This window comes from Carlito syrichta, unplaced genomic scaffold (assembly GCF_000164805.1).
Source record: "Carlito syrichta isolate Samal-C Ts95f unplaced genomic scaffold, Tarsius_syrichta-2.0.1 Scaffold170050, whole genome shotgun sequence".
NCBI lineage: Eukaryota > Metazoa > Chordata > Mammalia > Primates > Tarsiidae > Carlito > Carlito syrichta.
The window spans coordinates 96492-120089 of NW_007114146.1; the positions used below are offsets into that span (position 1 = coordinate 96492).

Sequence of the window (23598 nt, forward strand, 5' to 3'; positions counted from 1 at the left end):
GCTAGCTCTGTTCAGCCCCCACATGTGCCGAAGAAGGGACACTTCCTAAAAGCACCTTATTGGGCTGAATTGCCTAGTACTTAGGGAACGGGGACATCACCAGAGACCTGGGCTGACTCTGTAGACTTGTTCTCTTCTCACAGAGAGAATAATTGGCTCCCTCTTTGTCTCCTAGCGATGGGAAGATTGGCGTTCATAAGACCCATAGCACCTACACTGTCAAGTTCTCAGCTCACGAACAGGAGGTGAATTGTGTGGACTGCAAAGGGGGCATCATTGTGAGTGGCTCCAGGGACAGGACGGCCAAGGTGAGGGGGTCCCCCTTACACTCTGTGGTCCCTCCTGTCTGTAAGGGGTGGGCTGGGAGTGTTGGCAGGGGCAGGGGAGAGCGACACACAAAGGACTCACTTGTGTGCCTCTGGTATGCAGAGTCCACACCAGGCTGTGTCCCCGCCAGCAGGACTGGGAAAGGAGTGGACAGTGGCTGGGAAGCTTGCCACACACTTGAAATGTGGCGTGAACTCCAAAACAGAGGGCCTGGCCAGCCTGTCCTCCCCGAGCTAAGCTTCCTCAAGCTTGTGGGTTGAGTTCTGACCCCAATATTTTATTTTAAAATCTCCCTCCTTTTGCTTGCTCTCTGTTTAGGGAGGTTAATTTTTCACCACCTTGTTTATAAGCAATCAGGCTGATAATTACAAGGTGTTTTTGCTGCTTCTCTGGAGAGTGATGCGGTCAGTAGGCGGCAGAGATGGCCAGAGAGAGCTGGTGTTTGCTGCAGTGTTGCTAAACCACCCGGTCCGCAGATGCTGCCGAGGCATGAGAGGCGGCCGATGGACAGCATGACCCGTGTGTGGACACATTCACGTCTGGTCACATAGGCTCCCACCCATGAGACGGGAGAGATTCCTTCTCCAGGCCTGTGTTCAGCAGCCCTCATGGGGGCCTGCCCAGGCCTGGGCCTCTGGGGCAGCTGTGGGAGCTTTGCTGACCATTCACTTGGTGGCACAGGAGGCCTGGTAGTTCTTGCTGTGTATTTCCCGGCATCTGGAGGCTCCACGGTGCTGACAGGAGCAAAATGCTCATTTGGGCCAACAGATGGGCCTTTCAAGTACATGGGGAGAAGACTCCAGAGAGGGACGGTGCAGTCTTTACCCAGGAACTTTCTGATTCCATGTGCGCTCTGGTGACTGCTCCTTCATGGAGTGATGCTGCTCATTGATGGGAAAAGGGCACATGTGCTCCTTTCTTCTTATGGAAGTTTCTTCTCCCTTTCCTGCTTTCTGCCTTACGCTTTGTATTCAGTCAGAGAGAATGCACACTGGCACAGGAAGCCTGAGAAAAGTCCCGTGAATCTTTTGAACCAACAAGGAAGCTAGGTTTCCTGTCGCTTGCTTCCCTTGACCCGACCCCTACTTACTCCAGGATCTGGTTGGCCACTGTGCCATTCTTTGAAAGGTCCTGGCTTTAACTTGTGATACTGCTCGAAAGTCAACTTGCATAGAAACCCATGGCGGGGGGGGTGTGACCTAGAAGTTCCCGTGGCATCTTCCTGTCATGCCTTTGGGCTTCCCTGTGATGTCTCTTCCTTCTGTCCTGTTCTCTGTGGTCTGACGCCCAGAGCAGTATAAAACTAAGCATTCCAGCCATAGCTGGCAATCGGGGGTGCCGGAGAATAATGGCGATTTTATGTGGGGCGTCGAACTAGTTTCGTGTTTCTGCACTGATCCAGCCCTATTTAGTGGCTTAGGTTTTTTCAAAATACAGCATAGATGCGTCTTTCTTCTCCAAGTGTCGCCACAGTGCCCCTCTTCCTTTTGAGGGTTTCCTTTAGGGCAGTGGCAGAATTCTCTTCTCTGGTTCTTCTTCAACTTCCTGAAAGCAGGTGAGCTGTTCGGGGCGCCCCGTGACCTCCCTGCCAACTCCTCTTTCCTGGCTGCTGCCTGGCTTCGCTTCCCGTCGTTGTCGGCCTCCTGGCCCATTTCCACAATACGGTACTCACGACTTGTCTCTTGCAACCGAGAGATCCCCTCTTCTCGGCGGCATCTCCAGTTCTGCAGCTGCTTCTCTGGACGCCTAACCCATCTGAGCCTGCATAGGAATTTGCAGTGATGTTAACCTGTTGTCACCTTTGGCCTGTCTTGGGGGAGTTTCCAAATACGGACAGTCTTTTAGGAAAGAGCTTGGTTTATGGGCAAGGGAGCCAGTCATTCTCTTTGCAAGACGTCGGAGCTGGGTGCCCCCAGAGCCCTCTTTGCTTCCCTCCCCCAGCCCCAGTTTCAGATTGACAGAGACTTAGCTCGGATTGCCTTTCGGGCCTCCATGGGGCCCGCCCCATCCCAAGATGTGAGCAGATGGCAGCTTATGTTCTTGGTGGGCCTGGACACTGACCATTCCTTCGTTTTCTCTTTTATTTCTCTGCTCTTTCTTGCACATGGCTGCTGCATGGAGGCTTGGGGCACCAGGCATCTGGGCTCTTCAAAGGCATGGACCATACAACCTCCGTCCTTGAGGGGAGATGAGATGTGTGACCTGGCCCTCAAGCTGATTGGATGTAGCTAGGATGGTGAAGTGTAAGCCTTCAGGGAAAGGGCCAGAAAGTTCAGAAGGTAGAGGGATCACATCTGCCTTGGAAGGGAAGACTCGATGAAGGGGGGAGCATTTGAGATGGTTGTTTTGTCCTCCCCCTCCTCCCCTTATTCTCTTTCTCCCTTCCTGGGCCCACATAATCCTTCCACCTCAGCCTCCGGAATAGCTGGGACGACAGGCGCCCACGACCACACCCAACTAGTTTTTTGATATTTTTTTTGTAAAGACAAGATCTCGCTGTGTTGCCCAGGCTGGTCTTGAACTCCTGGGCTCAAGCAGTTATGAAACAAACAAGCAAAACCACCTTGGGCTCCCAAAGTGCTGGTGTTACAGCTGTAAGCCACTGCACCCGGCTTTTTCTTCTTTTAGCCATTTTTCAAGGCATGGTTTTGCTTGTTTGTTTTGTAACAATAGAGAATGTATCCAGATATTGTGCCAAGCATTTTATTCCTTCATGTGATCCTGTAGGGTACATCTCCCCCCACATGTCTGTGCTTATAATATATTTTTGGACACCCAGTTTCCCCTGCTGAATTTACTTTATAAGATCACCCAATGGCCGGGCGTGGTGGCTCAGCCTGTAATCCTGCGCTTTGGGAGGCTGAGGTGAATGGATTGCCTGAGCCTGTGGGTTCAAGACCCGCCTGGGCAACTTGGCGAGACTTCATCTCTACAAAAAATCAAAATTTAGCTGGGCATGGTAACATGCGCCTGTAGTTCCAGCTACTTGGAAGGCTGAGGCGGAAGGATTGCCGGAGCCCAGCGGGTCGAGGCTGCGGTGGCCAGGAGCAGCCACTGCACTTCAGTCTGGGCGACAGAGTGAGAGTCCGACTCAAAAAAAAAAGATCTCCCGTTATTATTGCATGTTGTTTGTGTCATCTTCAATGGTTTCATGACAGACCTGCCAGGACTTACCTGCCATTTTCCCACCGGCGGATGTTTATATCCCCCGTTCCCCAAGAACCACCACTGTCGGTTGCCTGAAACCCACCAGTACTGCACTGCTGTGCTGGGTGCTTCATCCTTATCTTTTCTGCCCCGTGACCCTGAGAGAGAAGCACTGTTTTTCATTTGATGCAGGAGGAAGCAGGCTAACAAGCTATGACATATCCCTAAGAGCAAAGGCAGTGAGTTGGCAACTGGGATTCAAACCCAAATTGGTCTGACCCCAAAGCCTTGGCGTGCTTTTTCTGCAACTACAGGCTGCAGGGCATATCTCACCATTTAGGTTTCTATTAACATTTTAGGATTATTTTCTTAGGATAGATTTTCAGCAACAAAATACTGAGTCAAAGGCTTTAGTTATCTTAGAGGTCTTGGTGCCTATCCCCAACCTGCTTTTTTAAAAGGACTGTATAAGCCAGGCGTGGTGGCTCACACCTGTAATCCCAGCACTTTGGGAGGTGGGGGGAAGAGGATTGCCTGAGCCCATGGGTTCGAGACCAGTCTGGGCTACTAGGCAAGACCTCATCTCTACAATAAATAAAAAAAATTAGCCAGGCATGGTGGTGCATGCCTGTGGTACCAGCTACTTGGAAGGCTGAGGTGGAAGGATCGCTGCGTCCAGCAGGCCGAGGCTGCGGTGGCTGTGAGCGTGCCACTGCACTGCAGCCTGGATGACGGAGTGAGACTCCGACTCAAAAAAACAAACAGACAAAACAAAACAAAGAGGACTGTAAGAATATCCAGTCCCAATGAATCTTTTCCAGGGAAGGGTCTGCTTTGAATCTGGCCACGGAGGACAAGGATGGGATCAGCATATTGTTGCCAACTCCTGTCCCTCAGGTTTCTCTGGAGGAGGATGCTGCCTGGGCCAGGGGTGGGGGAGGGGGGGTGAGTGGGAGAGGCCGGGGGAGGCCTGCTTGCCTAAGGCCGTGCTCAGACTCAGGGTGGGCAGCATGTTCCCAAGCCACCTCGCAGGCCAGGATCCTCGCTGTGGGGCTTGCAGCATCTGGGGCTCCACCAGTCCTTTCTGTGGGGGGCATGAGTGAATTCAGGCCTGAGCTGTCCCCATAGCTTTTGTCGCAGTGTCTGTAGTGTTTCCTCACCCCCACAGAAAGAACCTGCCTCCTCGGGAGTTTGTGTCTGGGAAGAGGAGACACTGTCTCCCACATGGGGGCTCCTGAAAGGGGACACTCAAGGTGTGTCTGCTTCCTACCAGAGGGGCTGAGCACATAGCCCAAAGAGCTGGCTGGGGCCAGGAAAAGGCGTGGGGTTTGCCTTTGTTTTCTGCCCCTCCTGGTTCAGGATCTTCTTATTAAATTTCTTTTCCCTGTGCTGGGAAAAGTTACTCACAGTTGTCCCATCCTTCACCCCTGTGTGCGCGCTCGCGCGCGCACGCACACACACACACTCTAACACTCTAAGAAACACTTTCTCCTTTTATAGGGAAGAGATACCATGTGACCCTCGGCAGGCAGGACCACCCCACTCCACCACCTACCCCTTAAACTCGAGGAATGTTTTCTTTAAAGTTCTTCCATCTAAGGTCCTGCCTGGCTTTGGCGTGTTCCCCTTATAGCCTGCAGGGACCTTAAGAGGTCACTGATCCATCTGGCTGCCGCTGGATCCTCCCGTGACTGCTGTCTGGGGACAGCCCTGTGGATCTGAGGTTCCCGTTCTGTTTGGCTAGAGGCTTATGTCCCCATGTGTGTCGTCTGGGGAGGGGTGAGGTGAGGGGAGCTCCGTGCTTAATGGGAGATGCCTGAACGCCCGGACTGCTGAGAGGGCTGAGTGTTGATGAGAGCTAAGCCCCGAGTGGCTGCTAATGTGCATTCCTGGCTGATAGGGGCCAGATAATGGCTCCAAGCAGTATTTTTAACCTGTAGGAGATATGGAAGCTTAAAGAGTTAAGCTTCTCTGCTGCTCCTGACACTAGGTGCTAAATTCCCACCGCCTGAATAGCACTGGTGGGTGCTATCAACAAACAAACAACAACGCCCACCCTCCTACTTTGAAGTCTCCCTTCTGCCATTCTTTCCTTCCCCTCTGTCTTTCCCTTTATTCCTCTTCTGACCCTGTCCCTGTCCCCTCGCACTACACCCCATCTTCCTCCCTCTGCCCGCTTCCCTGAAGTGGAATCTCATCTTCCTCTCCCTGCTTCCCCGAAGTAAAATCTCGGTGAGCCCACGGAGAAAGGCGCATCCCAGACACGGGCAGGCTGCTGGGAGGCAAGCTCCAGCGGAGTTTCCGATTCCCTGGTAAACCGCTGACCTGCAAGGGCTCTAGGGGTGCACGGGGGGGTGGCTAGGAGGGTAGCAGGCGAGCCCAGAGTTGGAGTGGCCCCTCCGCTGATGCCTGAGCTCTGTGTGTGCAGGGCAGGAAGGGCGCCCCATCCCCCAGCACAGCCACCTGTCCCGGCACACACCCCGGGCAATGCCAACAAGAGTGTCTCCTCTCCTGTTTCCAGGTGTGGCCTTTGGCCTCAGGCCGGCTGGGGCAGTGCTTACACACCATCCAGACTGAAGACCGAGTTTGGTCCATTGCTATCAGCCCGTTACTCAGGTAAGGGAGACACTTTTGGATGTGGTTTTGTCCCATGTGATAATGCTTCTGTTTTCCTCGGTCAGGTGAGCTAGAAGATCTTCACTGATGTAGTCTCGGTCGCTCTGAGCCCTCTCGTGGAGATTTTGAGATCCTCCAGAAATCTGAGTTTAGGTCACCTCATGGATGCTTTGGGTCGCGATAACCTGGGAACTGATTTCCTGAGCATCCACCCCCAGGCGTGCTAAGGAGAGGGTCCTTTGCCAGGATGCAGCTGGGGCCAGCCCCTGCGTTCCAGAGCGAATGCTCTCTGGGGCTGCTCCCGCAGCAGAGGCCCCTCTCTACGCGTCCACAGTGGTGACAACACCAGCCAGCCTGCTTCACGACGCACACCTCTGCCCCTTGGCAGATGTCCTCTGGAGTATTCCTTGCAGACTCTAGTCATCGGGAGAGGCTGGGGGCCTGGACCCAGCAGGGCCCTCAGCGACACGTATGTGGAAGAGTGGGAGTGTCGATGGTTGTGGCAGAGGTGCGGAGCTTGGTTGGCGTCTTTGCCCTGCCATTTGATCCAGTGGGCATTTCTCTAGCTTGACCTGTGAGCACGTGAGCTTCGCATCCCGGCCTCTACTTTCTGGGCCCTCTGGAGCCAAGGCGGAGCCTCTCTCCTCCCCAGCAAGGTCCACAGACGCCCGTGCCCGCTCTGCCACCATGTCCATCTCGGGTCCCCCCGGCTCCCCTTGCACCCCCAGCTGGGACATGGGAACGCTGCGGGGCCGCCCCTCTAGCCTGGCTGTGTCTGTCGCTTGTCCGGCAGTCAGACCCTGCCTGGCTCGGCCCCTTCAGCCTTTCTCCCGCCCTGTGGAGCCTGCACCCTTCTCCCCCTCCCTTCCACAAGCCCCTTTCGCAATTTTTCCTTCCTAAGAATTAGAGCCGATTAGCCACGTCATTAATTCTTCAATTTGATGGCTGATATAGCAGGGACCTGAAACACGCTGCTGACCCCAGAGAATGGAGAACCCCGCTCCTTAGCATATCGACGATGGGAGAAGTTAATTAAAATTCCACAGAGCAGAGGTGTCGGCTAACCTATAAACCTGTCGCCGTTTGGAACAAATCATTCTCGCAACCCTAGGAAAGGGGGAAGGCGAGAGCAGGGGGGAGTGGAGAGGCTAAGTGCGTGGGAGCGGAGGGGAAGACGGAGCCACGCAGCTGGGCTGTCCTCCTCACTGTCTTCCTGATGCTACCCTTTTCAAGCCAATTAGCCGGGCGGGGGCCTGTGGGCGGGGACCGTGCGAGGACTGAGGGAGGCGGGCAGCCTGTGGGATGTGGCAGGTGTGCTGTGACTCTGTCTGGCGTCCGCGTGAGGGCCTCTGCCAGCTCCAGGAGCCTGGAGTGGAGTGGGTGGCAGAGGGAACCCTCCAGGGCTGGAGAGGGTCACACGCCTCCTGCGTGTGGACAGAGGCCAAGGAGCACGGACAGACTCGGCCGCTCTCGCCTGCACGCTGCCCCCCAGCCGCCGCCTCTGGAATGTGTCAGGCCACCCCTTCCCAGAGCAGAGCACAGCAGCGGCTGAGACGGTGTCCATAAAGGAGGCTGAGGCCGAGTCTGCCCTTGTAAGGAGTGTCTAAGGTTACAGCAAACAGAGTTTGGGTTTTTTGACCACAATTCGGAGACTGCTTTGGGGGAGGACCGAGCCTTCTAGCTTCCCTCCTGCTGTGTGACTGCCACTGTCACGGGCCCTAACATCTGTTAGTCATTCGCTCCGTGCCAGATCCTCGCTAAGTCGTCGACATGTCTCCTCTCTGGAATCTTCTTGTCCTCTTCTTGGCCCTGGATGACTTATTGATTGACTGATTTTTTTGAGACAGGAGTCTCACTGGATTGCCCAGGTTGGTCTCAAACTCTGTTGCCCAAGTGGCCCTCCCACCTTGTTCTTGGGATGCTTCCCCGTGCGGGGGGCCGACTGTTCAGCTCCTGATCCAGTTGTTTGAGATGGCCTTTTATCCCCATCTCCACCTGTGATGTCTCGCACTCTTTTTAAAAGCGGCCTGTGTTGGAGCTTCTGTCTTTACACAAGATGGCCTAGACGACCAGGGCACATGCTGTTGCTATCTCTGCCCCTTTTCTCTTACCCCACGAGTATAGTGGGATAGAATCTTTTTCCCCTTAACATTGGATCCATTTCTTCTCACTGCAACCATGAATGTGAACCCTTCAGTGAACTCATTCGTTTCTTCGGTCTTGGGAGATGCTGCTTCCCGGCCTCAGAGTCTGATCTTGAGAGCAGCCTGGAAAATGAGTTTGCGTCACCACCCGGCAGGGGGCCTCGAGTCATTCCCTCGCCTGGCCTCTGTTTTCTCCTCTGTTAAATGTGAATGCCATTTCCTTGACAAGACTTAATAGAGTATTGTGAAGGTGGCCTGAAGAAGTCTGTGTGAAGAAATGCTGGGATCCTCGAAAGGCTGTCACTCTTTTTTTTGGTCTCTGAGATGGGGCCTTGCTAGATCGCCCAGACGGGTCACAAACTCCTGGCCTCAAGCGACCCTCAAGAAGGGCTGTAGTATTATGTCAGCCAGAACACTCTCTGGTCCGGTGGCGTGTTGCTCAGCAGTACAACTGCCGTCAAGCCTGTGCCCCGCTCCCCCGGCCCCGGGGCGTGGTGCGGCTCCTGCCTTGGATGGCTGCCTTCTGTTCCCCTCCCAGCCTGATCTTTGGAGGGTGCTTGTCAGGGTCACTGCTGTGATGCGACCCCTCATGGGACCAGGAGCCCTAGGCCAAGCGCTCCTGTTCTACCCAGCACGCTCTCGCTCTCGCTGTGCTCTCGCTCTCGCTGTCGCCGCCACTCCCTCATCCAGGTGGGAGGAGCCACGGCCTCTGGCAACGGTGACTGCGTGGTCTTCACTCAGCTCCCCTCCTGCTTCTGTTTGACTCAGGGCTGTCGTTCTGCATGGTCTTTGGTGCTGGGCTTTTCTTCCTTCCTTTCTTGTGTGTGAACTCAGGCATTCGGGTCTAAATCATGAAGCGTCAGGCCCTAGCTTTGAGGTGCTCATGCCTGGGAGAAAGCCGGTGTCCTGTGTCCACGTGTCCCCTCTCTTTCCTTCCCTTTCCTCGTGTTCTTGACTTGCAAGCAGGCATGTGTCTGGAGTCATGCTTGGAGAGCAAAAAACACTGGCGGAGACGGGCACGCTCACGGGAGGCAGCAGGCAAGGGCTTTTGCCTCGGCCTCGCCCACCCTCTGCCCCTCTTTTCCTCCCGACACCGGCAACCCTGTTTCTAAGATTCGTGGTTACAATGACGCTGTCCCCCTGGGGAGGAGGCTCCCCTGGGGCTGCTGGACAAGTGACAGAAGGACAGCCTGAGGTGGCCTAGGACGCAGGGGCTGCAGGCGGGCGGAGCGGTGTCTGGGGGACTTGAGGGGCAGGGCGCCTTCAGCCCTCTGTTCTCAGAGCTGCAACCTCCTGAGGCCCCATGGAACCCTGAGCCCTTGCCCGTGAGTGGCACAGGAAGGCAGATTTAATCTTAAAAGGTGTGGTACGTTTCACTCCCTTTAAGAATCCTTTGGCTGAGTAAAGTCAATGCTCAAGAGTGAGAAGCGCCAAGCGGTTGGGTGTCGTTCCATCCCCTTCGACTTCGCGCCCCTTCCGTTCTCATTCCTGGTCGCCTCACTTTCTGCGTGTCTCCTGGACACTTGCTACGTGGCAGCCCCTCCACCGGTCTCATCAGTGGCAGGGAGGGTTGGGTATGTGATTGTCATGATCGCCAGACTACACTGTGTCCTCCCTAGGCTGTCTCTGGCTGGGGAGGCGGCAAGTGTCATTCTCTTCTCTCCTGGGCCAAGGCAGAGGTTGAGGCCTCGGGACGATCACTTCCGGCCTCGTGGCGAGGGGGCGGAAGGGGCAGCAGCGTGGGCCCAGGTCTCCAGCCTGCTGCTGCGGGCTGGGCCACAGGGCGGCCGCTGGGTCATTGCTGCGCCTCATTCCCTGGCATCTCAGATGGTATCTGTGGCCCTTGAGTGGCTGGGTGGGTACCGGAAACATCCTGTATTCCTGGGGGCCAGGGTTGAGCTGGGGAGGGCGGGCAGGCACGTTTGATGGGGGTCTCGCCCACCCATGTGGCTGTGATGCACCGTAGGACTCGGGGCTCAGGGCCCTTACAGGCCAGCTGTGCGGGCCTGGTGGTGGGGTGAGCCCATAGCCCTACCTACGCACTTTGCTAGGAGCGGGAGGAAGACAAGCCCATGCCTCCTCCTTCCCTACAGACGCGGTTTATTGCCTGCCGAGCAGACCGTGCTTGGCAGACCGCTGCCCCTTCTCTGGCAACACTTGTTGTCGTACGCGTGAGTGTGGTCAGGAAGGTGTCCCGGGACTCTTGGGTTTTTGTTTTTTTGTTTTTTTTAAGAAAGCAGGATTTATTGAGGGGACAGAAAAGCTCCCAGAACGGGAGGGGACCCGAGGGGATTGCCCGACACTTGGGTTTTAATCCCTTCTCTCCTGCTTCTGTCATTGGGAAAATATATGAGCGGTCTAGGTGCAGAAACTTGACTCAGCTGTGTTATTAACTGTACAATACAATTTTGTGTAACTTTGCTCACTGTGGTGGCCTGTTTGTTTTTGGGGGGATTAGTCCAAGTCTGCATGAAATGTACCGATTCAAATTTGTAAAGTGAGTCGCGGCCTTGGGGGCTTTGATGGAGAAGCTGCCCCTTCTTGCCGCATGTCTCCCAGAGGCAAGGGAGAGTCTGGAAGGAAAGCGGCCACTGTGTACTGTGTGGTGAGGGGGTGGGTTTTGGAGGAAGGCAGGGCGTTTGTTCCCAGTGGCTACAGGGCTCCCAGTGTGTTGTGTGTGTGGCAGGCGCATATTCGCCAGCCTGTTGAAATGCATCTTTCTCTGGTGAAAGGTAATTGCATCTGGAGTTTTCTCTGGGGGGGGAGTTGGAAGGTTGGGGAGAGAGGCAGCCAGCTTTCAGCTTGGATTCCTTTGGTTCCCAGTGGTACAGCCGTCAGTGGCCCTGGTCTTCATAACTTGCTCAGTGCGCTTAGGGGAGGAAGGATCAACAGTGAAGATTGTGCCTTTGGGTTTTGCTTTTTCTGGTTGGCTGTGGACAGCTGGCGGGAAGGGGACGCCTCATGGCAGTAACCTGGAGAAACACTCGGTGGGTGCTTGTGAGGTGCTTTGCGCTCTACCTGGTCCTCTGGTGGCGTGGACCACGGCTGACTGGGGAGTTGCTGTGCCCCTCCCAGGGTCAGGGGTCCCCTTAGGGAAAGGAAACCCGAAGAGCTCGGCAAAGGGGCTTAGAAGGGTGTTTCCCGTACTTGGTGCCCTGGATGGACGTCACAAGCACAGAGACACTGTGGAGGGGTCGGGGCTGGCACGGCCAGGAGGGACATGGTGGTACCTGGAGAAAGACGTCCACTGTTACCTGCAGGTAATGCCGGGTGGGCCCATGGGTCCTGAAATGAGCACGGTTGGAAAGGGGCCAGGCTTGGAAGCTACCGGACTGGAGTCAGGGCCTGCCAACCTTCCACCCTGAGCTCCTGCCCCGGCAGATCCAAGCTGCTCAGCCGGCCATGGCCGTCAGGAGTAGGGACCAAATACCACAGGGTGGGCTTGGTTCCTCTAGGCTTTGGCCTTCTGCCCTGAGCCTCGTGTGCTGAGCTGTGTCCGAGCCCGGCACCCCCCCAGCTCCGGCTGGCCCAGGCCTGTGTGTGGGAGCAGCTCCTTCAGCAGCCAGCATGGCTGTCCCCTTGTCCAGAGCTGCCTTAACTAACACCCACCAACGGAAGCAGAGGCTGCCATGCAGGGGGCAGTGCGCCCCCGCCGGCCGCCCCAGCCCACCGGGACGCGCTTCCAGGCCTCAGGCTCGGTGCTGAGTTCTGCCCTCTCCCTCTGTCTCTGCCTTGCTCTGTCTCCCTTCCTCCTTACTGCCCTCCTCCTCCTCATTCTCTTCTTTTCCCCAGATCCTGCGTCCTAGTTGCCAGGGAATAGCTGTGAATGGACGGCACCGTCAGATGGGAGAGAGAGACCGACGGGGGCTGCGGGCGGTACTGTGTGGTGGGTTCCCGGGCGAGGTTAGAGAGTGCCTTGGGAACCTATGGAAGGATCCGTGTCTTCCTCTCCCTCCTGCGGCCTATCCTCCCAGCGCCAGATCCCACCTGCACCATGATTGCTTGCAGGGCTTCGCTCAGCAGGAAGGGAGGAAAGCACATCCTGGCTTAGCTGCGCGGACTTTTCCGAGCGGCCTGTGCAGTGCGCCTGTTTTTGCGCCTGTGTTTTTCCACCTTTGATCACTGTTCTGCCAACAGATAATTTAGCAATCACATCCCAGGGTGGAAGCACGGAGTTAATGTTAAAATTAGCTTTTCTTTTCTTTTTTTTTTTTACTCTTTAAATTTCAGTGGGTGATGAGGCAGAGAGGGAGGCAGAGGTGAGGGGACCATAAATTCTGGAGCTGGTGTAGCTGTTCCCCAGCAGCCGGGAAGCCTCTGATGTCTCCACAGCACTTTCATTAACATTTAAATTAAAGGTTTGTTTTCCAGTCTGCTTTATAGGCAGGGACCTTTCATGGCCTGTCGCAGGCAGCACCCCCTCCCAGAGCAAGTGTGTAATTGTAGCCACTGCTCCGTCCTAACTCCGGGTTGCAGCCACCCGGAGGTTCAAAGGGACTTCTTGGAGACGGAGCTTTGGAGGTTCCAGAGGTAACAGGCAGGATGTGGGGGTGACCCTCGGCTGAAGGGGCGCGGGGGAGCTCTGCTCCTCTCGGCTGACCCTGCCTCTTCCGTGCTCCTCAGGGGACACACACTTCCGTCTGTCTCCCACCCCGCAGCCTTCCTACCTGCCTCCCCTCGGGCCGTGGGCAGGAGGGGAGGGTGCAGGCCATTGCGCGGTCTCTCCTGTGTCACAGCTGAGGGCCTGGGACAAACATGCCGAGATACACGTTCCCGGGCTTGTCCTTCTCCTTCTGGTGGTTGCTATGTTTTGGCCTCACCCGCTCTACTCACTGTCAGAGAAGGAACCGAATAAAAGGGACTGCCGCCCGAGAAGGGCTGCTAACACGATGGGGTCCTTGGTGCCGGGACGTGCAGGCTAACATAGACTTATGTGCATGTGCACACCGTGTGAGTCGCTGGCTCCCGTGTGCCTGTGTCGGGAGTCGCTGGCCGGTTGAGCGGGTCATCCGAGGACGCCGTCGCCCCAGATCCTGGCCCTCAGAGGAAGCTCCTCTCGCACCGGGGTACCTGCAGCCTTGGGGCTGCTTTGAAACGCGGCCCTGCCCTGGTTTCCCTCCTTCCCACCCGGCGACTGCAGGTGGCGAGAACGTGCGCTACACACGCCGGATGTCGCGTGAGGTCAGAGCCTCTGAGGCTGGGGCCGCCCACCGCTGGCCTCGAGGCAGCTCTTCTCTCTGGACAGGACTGAGAGGGCCGGGACTTGCCCTCTCTGCTCAGAGGCCGAGCGCGCTCTTCCTCTTGGAGCCTTGCCCCGCTGCCCAAGTCCTTGCATCATTTCTCCTTGCTTTGCCCAGCCACTCAGACCGCCCGGGGCTTTTCTGCGGGCCGAAAAAGGCCGTGAGGCCTGCCTCCCCTACCAGGTAGCCTTGCGAACAGGTGGCCGCCCTCATGCCCCGGGGCCTTGCCCAGAGGGAGCGAGGGAGGTGCCGGGGCGGCCCCTCTGCAGGTGCTGCTTGGGCTCAGGTTGCAGGCTGTGGTGTCTGGGCCGGCCTGGTGGTGATTAATCTGGCACACGGGCCGACAGAGGCCCAGCCAGGGCAGCTTTGGTCCCTCACTGTGAAGACCTTTGGCTCGGAGGCTGCACTGATCTCTGCAGCCTGCTTCGGCTTGGGGTTTGATCTGTCAAGGCTGAAGGGGAGCCTGATGGTGGGGCGGAAACTTCTGGCCTGTCTGCCTTATGGCACTGATCCGTCCCCGTGGCCTTGTCATGACGATACTCGTGTGTCTAAGAAGCCTTTCCACCTGTTAGCGTGGCACTCAGAGTGGTCACAGGAGGGATCTCCAGGAAAGATCGGGGCTAGGAGGTTTCCGAGCCAGCGGCGCGTCCTCTTGTCAGCAGACGGGACGGGGTGGGGCTTCCAGTGAGAACGTGTGAAAAGGCAACGATGGGGTGTGGCTGGGGCAGGAGCAGAACGCACGTCTTCATGCATGAGGGGTCATGACGGAGGCGGAGGGATCACCCCAGCCTTCTGCAGTCGGGTGGCTCTCGTGGGACACATGTCCACACTGGGAATCAAGTCTTACGTTCCTGGCTTTCCTTTTCCTGTCCAACCAGGTTGTTGTGAAAATGGCCTCCTCCCCTCCCCTTTTCGCCCGTGGATCCCGGCCCGGGATTCGGGCGGCAGCCGGGGGTGCTGGCTGTGCTTGTCCCCTTTCCTGGTTCAGGCCATTCACAGACAACGCTGCCTGCCACGGAGGGGAGGGCTACTGCCCCCAACCGTTCCCTTGAGTCTGAGTCTCCGAGTCTTATCACCGTGGAGGCTCCGCTGTGCAGTGAGGAGCTGGGGACCCAGGGCTGAAACATGCTCCTCACGCCATGGATAGAGAGGACAGGCATCCGTGCGCACCCCCAGCGGAGTGTGTCGATACCGTTGATGTGAGAAACTGGCCATAAACGTGCCGGGCATCGCACGGGGCGCCGTGACTCACACCTGTCATCCTGGCACTCTGGGAGGGCGAGGCGAGAGTGTTTGAGACCAGCCGGGCAACATGGCGAGACCTCATCTCTACCATAAATCAAAAGATTAGCCAGGCGTGGTGGTGCGCGCCTGTAGTCCCAGCTACTCGGAAGGCTGAGGTGGAAGGATCGCTGGAGCCCAGCAGTTGAGGCTGTGGTAGCTGTGACCCCGTCGCTGCACTCCAACCTGGGCAACAGAGTGAGACTCTGACTCAAACAAAACAAGGTACTGTGTGTCCTAAAGGCTTGTGCTTGCTGTGCTGACTAGGATTTCTGCGTGTGATGACAGTGAGGATACATTCTTGCACCGACAGGCCAGTGAGTGCCTGTGACCCTTCCTTCGGGCCTGCGCTGGAAGCCCTCTGGGGGTGTGGTCTGGACGCCTGCTAGTCCTGCGTCCTCAGCAGTTTCTTGAACAGGACTCTAGAAGTCTCGGATGGCTGGCTTGGGGCTTATCTCCCGCCTTGTGTGGGAGCTCTGTGCCTGTGTGCTGCAGGGAGCCTGCGGGTCTCTGGCTGCCCCGCTCAGCTGTTCCCCAGGACCCTTGCCTCTGCCCAAGCTTGTTCTTCTCCCTGGCCAGGACAGCTCCCGGGGGCTGGTGTAAGGGGTCTGTGGTGTCCTGGGAGTGGAGGGGTGGAGGGAGGAGGGAAGTGAGCACGTGTATGCAGAAGCCGTGGTGATTGCAAAGGGAGTATTAGTCCAGGAGCTGCTGGCCCAGGAAATTGCTTTCTGCAGAAGCTTTCCTTTTTCATAGTTTGCAATGCAAATTAAAAGCATAAATGGGCACAAAAAGGTATGGGGGGACAGGTAGGATGCCAGTTGGGGTATGATAACACCCACGATCTTCAGCAGGGTCTTAATTTGCAGAAGAGAATTTCAAGTAACGAGAGAGAACCTTGTAGGAGATCGAAATAATGTTAAAGTGTGCTTTGCGGTGCCCCTGCCTTGTCTTTTCTTACGCACGCAAGTTCAGACTCGCTTCCGGGCCTGCTCAGCTTGTCCTGCTGTCTCCTCTGCCCCTTCCTGCCACTTAGAGCAGTGGCCATGGTGGTCGCAGTGTAGCATCGTGATTTCACAGCAGGCTGGAAAGCAGCAGCCCCACCTAGAGCCGGCGCTCTTCAGGAGACATGCCCACAGCCCAGGCACTGGCGCCTCCCGGGCAGCTAGGGAGCGTCCACGGCAAGGAGCCTGCCACGCTGAGGAGGTGTCGAAGTTGAGGCTCTCACCTTCTGCTTTCTCGGATCCTCTCAGGGTAGGCAGTAGGGTGGTGAGGCAGAGCGTGAGGCCGCTAGGCCTGCGCCTCTTGGATTTCCATGCTTCCACGCCCATCTAGAGAGGGATGGCTTTCTGCTGCCAGGCTGGAGACACTCATGTCTGTGTCGTCTCTGGATGCTTCGGTGAAGCTGGCTGTGAGGACAGGCATCGGTGGCCACTTCCATTACGCTGGCATGGCAGGTGATCAAGGAGGAGCTTCAGGCTTCTTTCTAGCTGCTGAGCTAGACAGGAAGACACAAAGGGAGGCCAGAAGGCAGTGTGGAGGGTGGGCTTTTCGAGTGGCAGTGTGCTCAGCAGTGGAGGTCACTGCGTGATTGTGGAGACCTCTGTGCGTCTGGTGGGCCTTCATGGTACAGGCGACTTCATGGTACAGGCGACATACCCGGCTGAAGGAAAGGCCGAGATGCAGGGATAGAGCAGCACATACCCCTTTCTGCCTGGGCCTGCCACGAGTGTCCCTCCCTCCTGTCTTCATTACTAAGGAATTTCTAAAGAAACTAGCCCGAGTCCTGTCTTTGGAGCTGCCTGCAGTGCCTGGTCAGAGCCCTGGAGTCTCAGGAGCACGGTCTCAGCACATGCCTGTCACCCCAGACTGCTGCCCTGCGGCCTTGTGGGGCTGAGAAGGGTCCCAAAGCACGGGGCCACTGTCTCCTTCCTGTGCAGGGTGTTCGTCTCGCTCCTGCGTCTTGGCCTTGTGGCAGTGCAGCTTTAGCTACCCTGGCCTTCTGGGTCTCCTCCTGCACCCAAATGGGAGGAGACCACGTGAGTGATTGGGTGGGTCCTGTGGTAGATGACCAAGAGAAGGGTCAGTGGGGCACGAGGGTGAGATTTCCGACCTTTGACAGGGAAGGGGCTGGGGCCGCATGGGCTGATGTGTTTGAGGTATTTTCCTTTCTCTGCTAGACAGGCTCTGACAGGTACCCAGGGTGACTGTGGTTGAGAATTTTTAAAAATTAATAGGAAAAAAATACAGATTCCTCGAAGGATTCTTCCATTTGTTCAAAGTCTTTGGTCAGGAAAATGCTCCTTTGCGGGCTGGTAAGGGCGGGTTCAAGAATAAGGAGAGGAAAAGTTAGAGCTTTAAAATTGCATTAGGTTGGTAGTGAGTGTCAATAAAAATGTGAAAACCTTTGGTACAGAAATCCCACTTTTAGGAATTCATCCTAAAGTAGTAACCAGATGAATATATAAGATACAGGGACAAAGACTTATGCTAAGAACTCATCAGTATCCATTAGTAAGGGTAGGGTTAAATATTTTGTACCACTTTCACTCAATAGAATACTATGTAGCCATGAAAAGGATGATAAAGCCTATATTCATGGACCCCAGGAGATGTCATAACAGGTTGTGGAGTGAAAGGAGGTTCCAAAGTAGTGTGAGCGTTTACTTAAATACCGCCTCACGGCTATTTCTCGTGTGGCAGAGTGCGGTGGACGTTTACTTTCTTTTTGCTTTTTGTGTTTACATTTTTTTGTAATGAGCCTATTTTATAATTAGGAAAAGCATGAATTGCATTTACATGTCTATTTCAATGTTAAGGCCGTATGGAGAGAATGACTTTTTTGTTTTTTGAGGTTTACTTTCTGTTTTTAAACAGCTTTGCTGAAGTATAATCTACATACCATAAAATCCACCCCCTTAAAATGTACAATTTAAGCATAAAATTCCATGGTTTTTGCAAATTTGCAGAGTTGTGCAACAATTACACGATTCAGTTTTAGGGCATCTCCAACACTCTCAAAAGATCTTCCTTACATTGACTTTTGTAGCCTTAAACATGGTTTCATGCTGGAGACCTTTTTTGGGGTAAGAAATAAGTAGAAATACTGGGATTTTTTTTCTTTTTGTGTGTTGGAGTCCCACTCTGTCTCCCAGGCTGGAATGCCCTGGCACACTCACGGCCACCGCAGCCTCGACCTGCTGGGCTCTGGCGATCCTTCTGCCTCAGCCTTCCAAGTAGCCGGAACTACAGACGTGTGCTACCACGCCCAGCTCATTTTTGATTTATCGTAGAGACGAGGTCTTGCCAAGTTGCCTGGGCTGGTCCTGAACCTGTAGGCTCAGGCCATCCACTCGCCTCGGCCTCCCAAGTGCTGGGATGACAGGCTGAGCATGGAGCCCTGCCCAATGCTGGGATTTTTAAAAAGAAACGTTTTCTTGACAGTACGTGTCTCCGAGTGCAGGCCTTGCACGTGTATGGGCACGCTGTGTGCAGGATCATGTGGGAAACGTGAGGGACAGGGACAGTTTTTAGCACCCAGGAGATGACAGTCCAGTTGGGGGAACAAGACGTGGACTCAGACAGCAGTTCCTTCCAGTGTACGTGCAGTGTGGGTGCCAGCAACTCGGGGCTGCCGCAGGAGATTGGGGAGAGCAGGGACTTGTCACACCGGGGAGGCTTCGGGGATGGCGTGGGACTCGGAGGGCCCCCTCGATGCCCCCCGTTTAGGTTGCAGGGGGACCTTGGGGCCAGGGGACCAGTGGGGGGCAAAGGTGTAAGGACAGGGAAGTCCAAGGCAGGGCTAGGGGTTCAGAGTGGGCAACTGTGGCTGGCGGGGGTGGGGGGTCTGGTTTTGGAGGCTTTTGAAGAGCAGAGTTGGTTGACCAGAGGAAGGCAGGGAACCATGGATGACGCTGGGCCAGATGAGACGGCCAAGTGGTGTCTGCGGCAGCACGGTGTGCAGCGGCCCTTGGAGGAGAGAGAACAGGGCTGTTGGGACACTTTTCCGGAAGTGCGCTCTGTCAGCAGGGGCTGGACTCCTCAGGATGGCGGGAGGACAGCCCGTGTTCAGGAGAAAAGTCAGTGCAGGTATGACCGCGGTGGGGGAGAGGGGAGAGACCCGCATGAGCCCCTTTGCGCTGGGTGATGGCAGGGACCCTGGGCTTGAGGGGAGTTCCACTTCAGGGGACAGTCAGGCGGCAGTGGCCCGAAGCAGCCCGGGTAGGGGGCCTGGAGTGCAGACGTGGTCAGAGGTGGAAGGCGTCCAAGTCCTGTGGGGGATTAGCCCCCCAGGGGACTCGGAGAGGAATGGAGACGCGGGACGTGGGGACGAGGTGCGCGTGGAGGCAGGGGGGCCGTAGCCAGGGGGCCGACGCAGACGGGTCTTATTTTCTGCGCCCCCCTCCCCTCTTCCCATTGCTGGGTGTTGTGGCGGGTGACGGTGTGCGCCCTCGACAGTGATGCTTGGAGATGTGTGAGCATTTTACTTCCTGACCTGATGGAAGCATTCTATCCCAAATCGTGATGGATTTGCCTTGTTTCACGTTTTGTTTTTGGGCTCCCGTTTGCTTCTCCAGGGTTCTGCCCGTGGTTTGATTTCCCCGAGGGTCGCCTGTTTCAGGCTCGGTAATTTTTTCCCCCTCGGCTCACAAAACCACCCAGTGGGGTCTGGAGGGTCAGCAGCCGAGCTCGGGATGCCAAGGGACAGAGTGAGGGAACGCCACGAGCCCGGCTTTCCTCCGTGTGCTGCAGTGTCTGCGGCAGGCAGGAGAGGCTCACTTAGGATCCCGCGAAAAGCTGCCCGCCACGCTGCCACTTGGGGAGCCCTGACATCAGAGCCAGAGGGGCCCCGGGTCCTGGCTCGCTTGGGCAGCTATGCCTGTCTGAAAACTTTGCAAAGAGAATGAAATGAAAACTTCCAAGCCCTTCGTGGGTTTTCGGGGTCGTAATTCCACTGCGCCTGTCACCCGTTTGAAGCTGGTGGTGAGGAGGGCGGAGTGAGGGGAAGCGAGGGGGTGGAGATGGAAGCAAGGAAGGACCCAGGGAGGAATTTTATTGAGGGAGCGTTTGCTGGGTTTATGGGAGGGAATCGCTCCCCTCCTCCCCATTCGGGTTTGAAAGGGCCGGTGAATCTTTGATTAGGTGCAGGTCAAAAGAATTTACACATGGTGACCTTAATAACTGGAGGTGATTGGCAGGCGGGCTGTGGGGAGGGGGCCGCGGGCCCCTTTCATCTCACTTGGCCCAGAGGAGAGACAATGGGCCGGCCGAGTTTCCTTGTTGTCCCTTGCTTGAAAGGGTCTGGTGTCTCTACTAGGTACCTGTGACATGGGGGTCTTGATTGGGGTCTCATAAAGGCCCCTGTCAGTATGTCCAAAGGCCAGGAACACAAAGGCAAGCAGTGGGTGGGGGTCTCAGCTGACCACTGAAGGGAGGGAGGGCCCGGGAGGCAGTGGAGGGAGAAGCAGCCCCGAGGGGAGCCCTTACAGCGGGAGGGAGGAGGGGGCCGGGAAGGGCCATTTTTGTCCCTAACCCATCAAGCACATCTGCAGAATTGTCCAGGCTGCTGCCTCCCGGTTTCAAAAGAAAAAAATGATTGTTTGATAAACCGTCCCCGACTCGCCACTTTCTCACAAGGGTGGGAGACCCGGCCCTGACCTCTGTATGATTTCACATCAGGACGGGGCTTTCTTTTCCCACCTCCAAATTGCTAGAGAAACTTTGAAATGTATCCTGTGGCTTTCTCTCTCCCTCCTTGCGCCCCCCCCAGTTTCCCACCCCATGGCCTCTGCCTTCTCCCCGGGCGCTCCGCAGTGGAGGCGAGTAATTAGTCCCCTCTTTCTGGGGCACAATGAAGCTAGGGTGTCTGGTGGGCCCCTTCCCACAGCTCCCAGAGCCGGGGGCCCCGGGGGCGGGCCAGGTGGCATGTGCAGCGTGTCCCAGGCCTGATGGTCACCAGGGGACAGAGCGGGGGGCTTGGGCACGGGTGTGCTCCCGTCTCTGGGAGGAATGTGCAGAGGCGCGTGCATTAATGGTCCCCACACAATGCTTGCATTTTTTCCAGGCAGCGGCATCTTCCCCGGGAAAAGGCGCCGAGCCCAGGCCGGGCGGAGCTCTGGCGCACAGTGGCGTTATTTCCCACCCTGCGCTTAGCCACCTGGAGCTAACATGGGAGACCGGCAGGCCGCGTCTCCCGAGAGCTGGATCTTTGTATCTGATGTGCGCTCCCCCCTGCCCTGTCAGTTTTGTGTGTTCACGGAGTGTTGATTTTAATGCAGGCCTGTGTTGGGCCGGGAGGCCAGGCTGGGGGGCCTCGGGTCTTTGTCTTGCAGGGCTTTTTCTTCTTGGAGGGTCTGCGGCCCTAGAGGCTGGTGGCAGATTTGAGAGGCAGGGTGAGGTGCCAACTCCGGCTGGCAAAGGATTCCCCCGTCCGTGCGTCTGTCGCAGGCCACCACGGGGTGCCCAGAAAGCGAGAGCACCTTGGATGCCCGCGCACACACTTGCTGGCGCCTCACCGCCTCTCGAGGGGGGCGGTTAGTTCTACCCTGTAGGCCTGCCAGCTTGAAGTGGGTTAAACCCCCCTTGCAACTGAGTCTGGCAGGAGCACAGATTGCGAGCCTCGGGGAGCCGGCGCAGGGCCTCGTTTGCAGGAGTTTGGGGGAGGCCAGGCAGGCGGGGTGCTGGGAGACACACGTCAGCTGCAGAGGCGACTGCAGTCGGGGGGCCGGGGGCCTGGTCTGGCCAGACAGAAAAGAGACAAAGTGTCAGGGGAGCTTCAGGAAATTGTGCATGCTCATCTCGGCCAGTTGAGGGGAGAGTCCCCGGAATCGGGGCTCGGCGGGGAGAACTGGGCACGGTCACGTGGAGCAGGCTGGCTTCTGTCTTTAAACTCGCCATGCTGCCGCGGAGCCTCGTGCCAAGTCCCGGGGGACAGGGGCCGTGCCCTGTCTGAACCCCGCAGGCTGTAGGGAGAGAAGATGCGCGTGCATGACTTGAGGAGGGGACTCGGCACCTCGGTGCCTCGGCCCGGGCGTGGCCTACTCTGCTCCTGGGGGTGCCTTGGAGTCGGAGAGTCAGGGAAGAGGGCCTCTTCCCCCACCGAGGCCAGGCTGTGGTTCTGGCACCTGTGGTGGTCCTGGGGGAGCCATCATCCGAGGAATTGGGATTGTGGAAGGAGGCTGTGTCCTCACTTTCTGGAGGGTCCAGAAGGCACAGAGGCGGCTGGCCCTGAGGTGAGGCTCCCGGGCACAACGGCTGTTCTGTGCTGCCGCCGACACCCTTCAGGCCGCCCCGGGGATTGGTGCCGGTCACACGGCCGGGCCTGACGAGGGGAGGGAACCGGAGCTCTAGGGCCTCTGAGGGCCGGACCCAGGGGCCCACTGGCAAGAAGCGGCTCCCGCACTGGGTGGCTGTTTTGGAGCACGTTTCTTTCTGTGAGAAATTGGCACCTCCAGCAATTCCTCAGCCCACCCTGCCTTTATTCTTTTACTGTTCTTTTTCCTTAATTTTTCCAAATGCTGTGCTCCCTTCTCCTCTTTTCTGTTTTGCAGAGAGCTCATAAAAATCCGGGGGAAACGAGCAGTGTGGGTGGATGCAGGGGTGTGGTGGGGTGTCCGGCACTGGGCGGGGCCGGGTGGTCCACAGCACTGAGACTCCGGGGCTGCCCTGCCGGGGCCTGGCTGGGAGGCACCGACGCATCGTAACCTTGAAACGCAAACCTGGTGGAGGAGAGAGATGAAAGCAAGGAAACAAATTAGATATATCTATAGGGGGTGTTCAGCTGGAGAAAACGAGCATTTCTTACTAATTAGAGTGCAGGGCACTTCATTACTGAGCTTCATTACAAGGCGAAGAGTGCGCAGGCCTCGCTGGGGATTCCCCGGGCTGCCTTTCTCCCTTTAAAAGTATAATTGCATTTAGGGTGGAGGAAGAAGTGGAAATTGCTTTGGTAACTTTGCAGAGCACCAGGGGTCCCAAGCGGAGTTTGGAGCAACGGAGGGTGGGGGAGACGGACGACGGGAGGCGCGCAGAGGCCTCATTCCGTGACAGTCAGGAGGAGGTGGGAAGAGCCCTGGTGGGGACGGGCACCTCACCTCTGCAGCCACAACTGAGGAATTTGGAATGACGGGACGATGGTGATCAGAAAACCTGACTTCCTGGGAGACCTGATTTTTGACTTGCTAGACTTTGGTGTTAAAGGGCCAACATGGTGGATGCAGATGTAATGCGACGGTCGGACAAAACTGCTGTTTTCCCCTAGATGAAAGCTGGCTCCCTGTGGGTCCAGGAAGGGATGGGGTGGGAGTGGCCTTTGGGCCTGGTCTGAGGCATGCTAACTTCCATCCAGGCGGGAGTGGCCCAGTCCTGCCCGTGGAAGATTATCTGACGCGGATAATGAACTTGGCTTTACTATTCTGACTCTCTTTCCTGTTGCCGCAGCCGCAGACCTCAGGTCCACGGTACTATCAGTCTGCCAGAAAACTCCGATCCAGGTTGCTCAGAGAAGTGACTTGTCTGCATTCTGCCTAGCCAGTCAGATTCTCTGGCATTTTGTGTTCTCAGGAAAGCTGAGAAAAGGTATCGTTTTGTGATGGGAGAGTTTGTACCCAGAACTTTTGCATTTTCCCACCCAAACCATCTTTTGCTTTTACTGCAAGTCTGTGCCTAGCTCAGTCTCCTCTGAGGTGCCTGGGACTTCAATACACAGGGAATCTTCTTGTGGTTGGGGACCTCATCCCTCGGGGAGGCCTCGTCCCTTTCTTTCTTTCTTTCTTTCTTTCTTTCTTTCTTTCTTTCTTTCTTTCTTTCTTTCTTTCTTTCTTTCTTTCTTTCTTTCTTTCTTTCTT

At 56.4% G+C, this 23598-nt stretch overlaps 1 protein-coding gene across 1 annotated transcript in view; it reads left to right on the plus strand.

Moving 5' to 3' along the window:
* The window catches only part of FBXW4 (F-box and WD repeat domain containing 4), a 75654-nt gene that overhangs the window by 16453 nt on the left and 35603 nt on the right, over positions 1-23598 (plus strand). Inside the window, exons 4-5 of the mRNA XM_008051358.2 lie at positions 176-308; positions 5996-6090. Coding sequence (XP_008049549.1) covers positions 176-308; positions 5996-6090 — 228 coding nt within the window. The remainder of the gene's footprint in view (positions 1-175; positions 309-5995; positions 6091-23598) is intronic.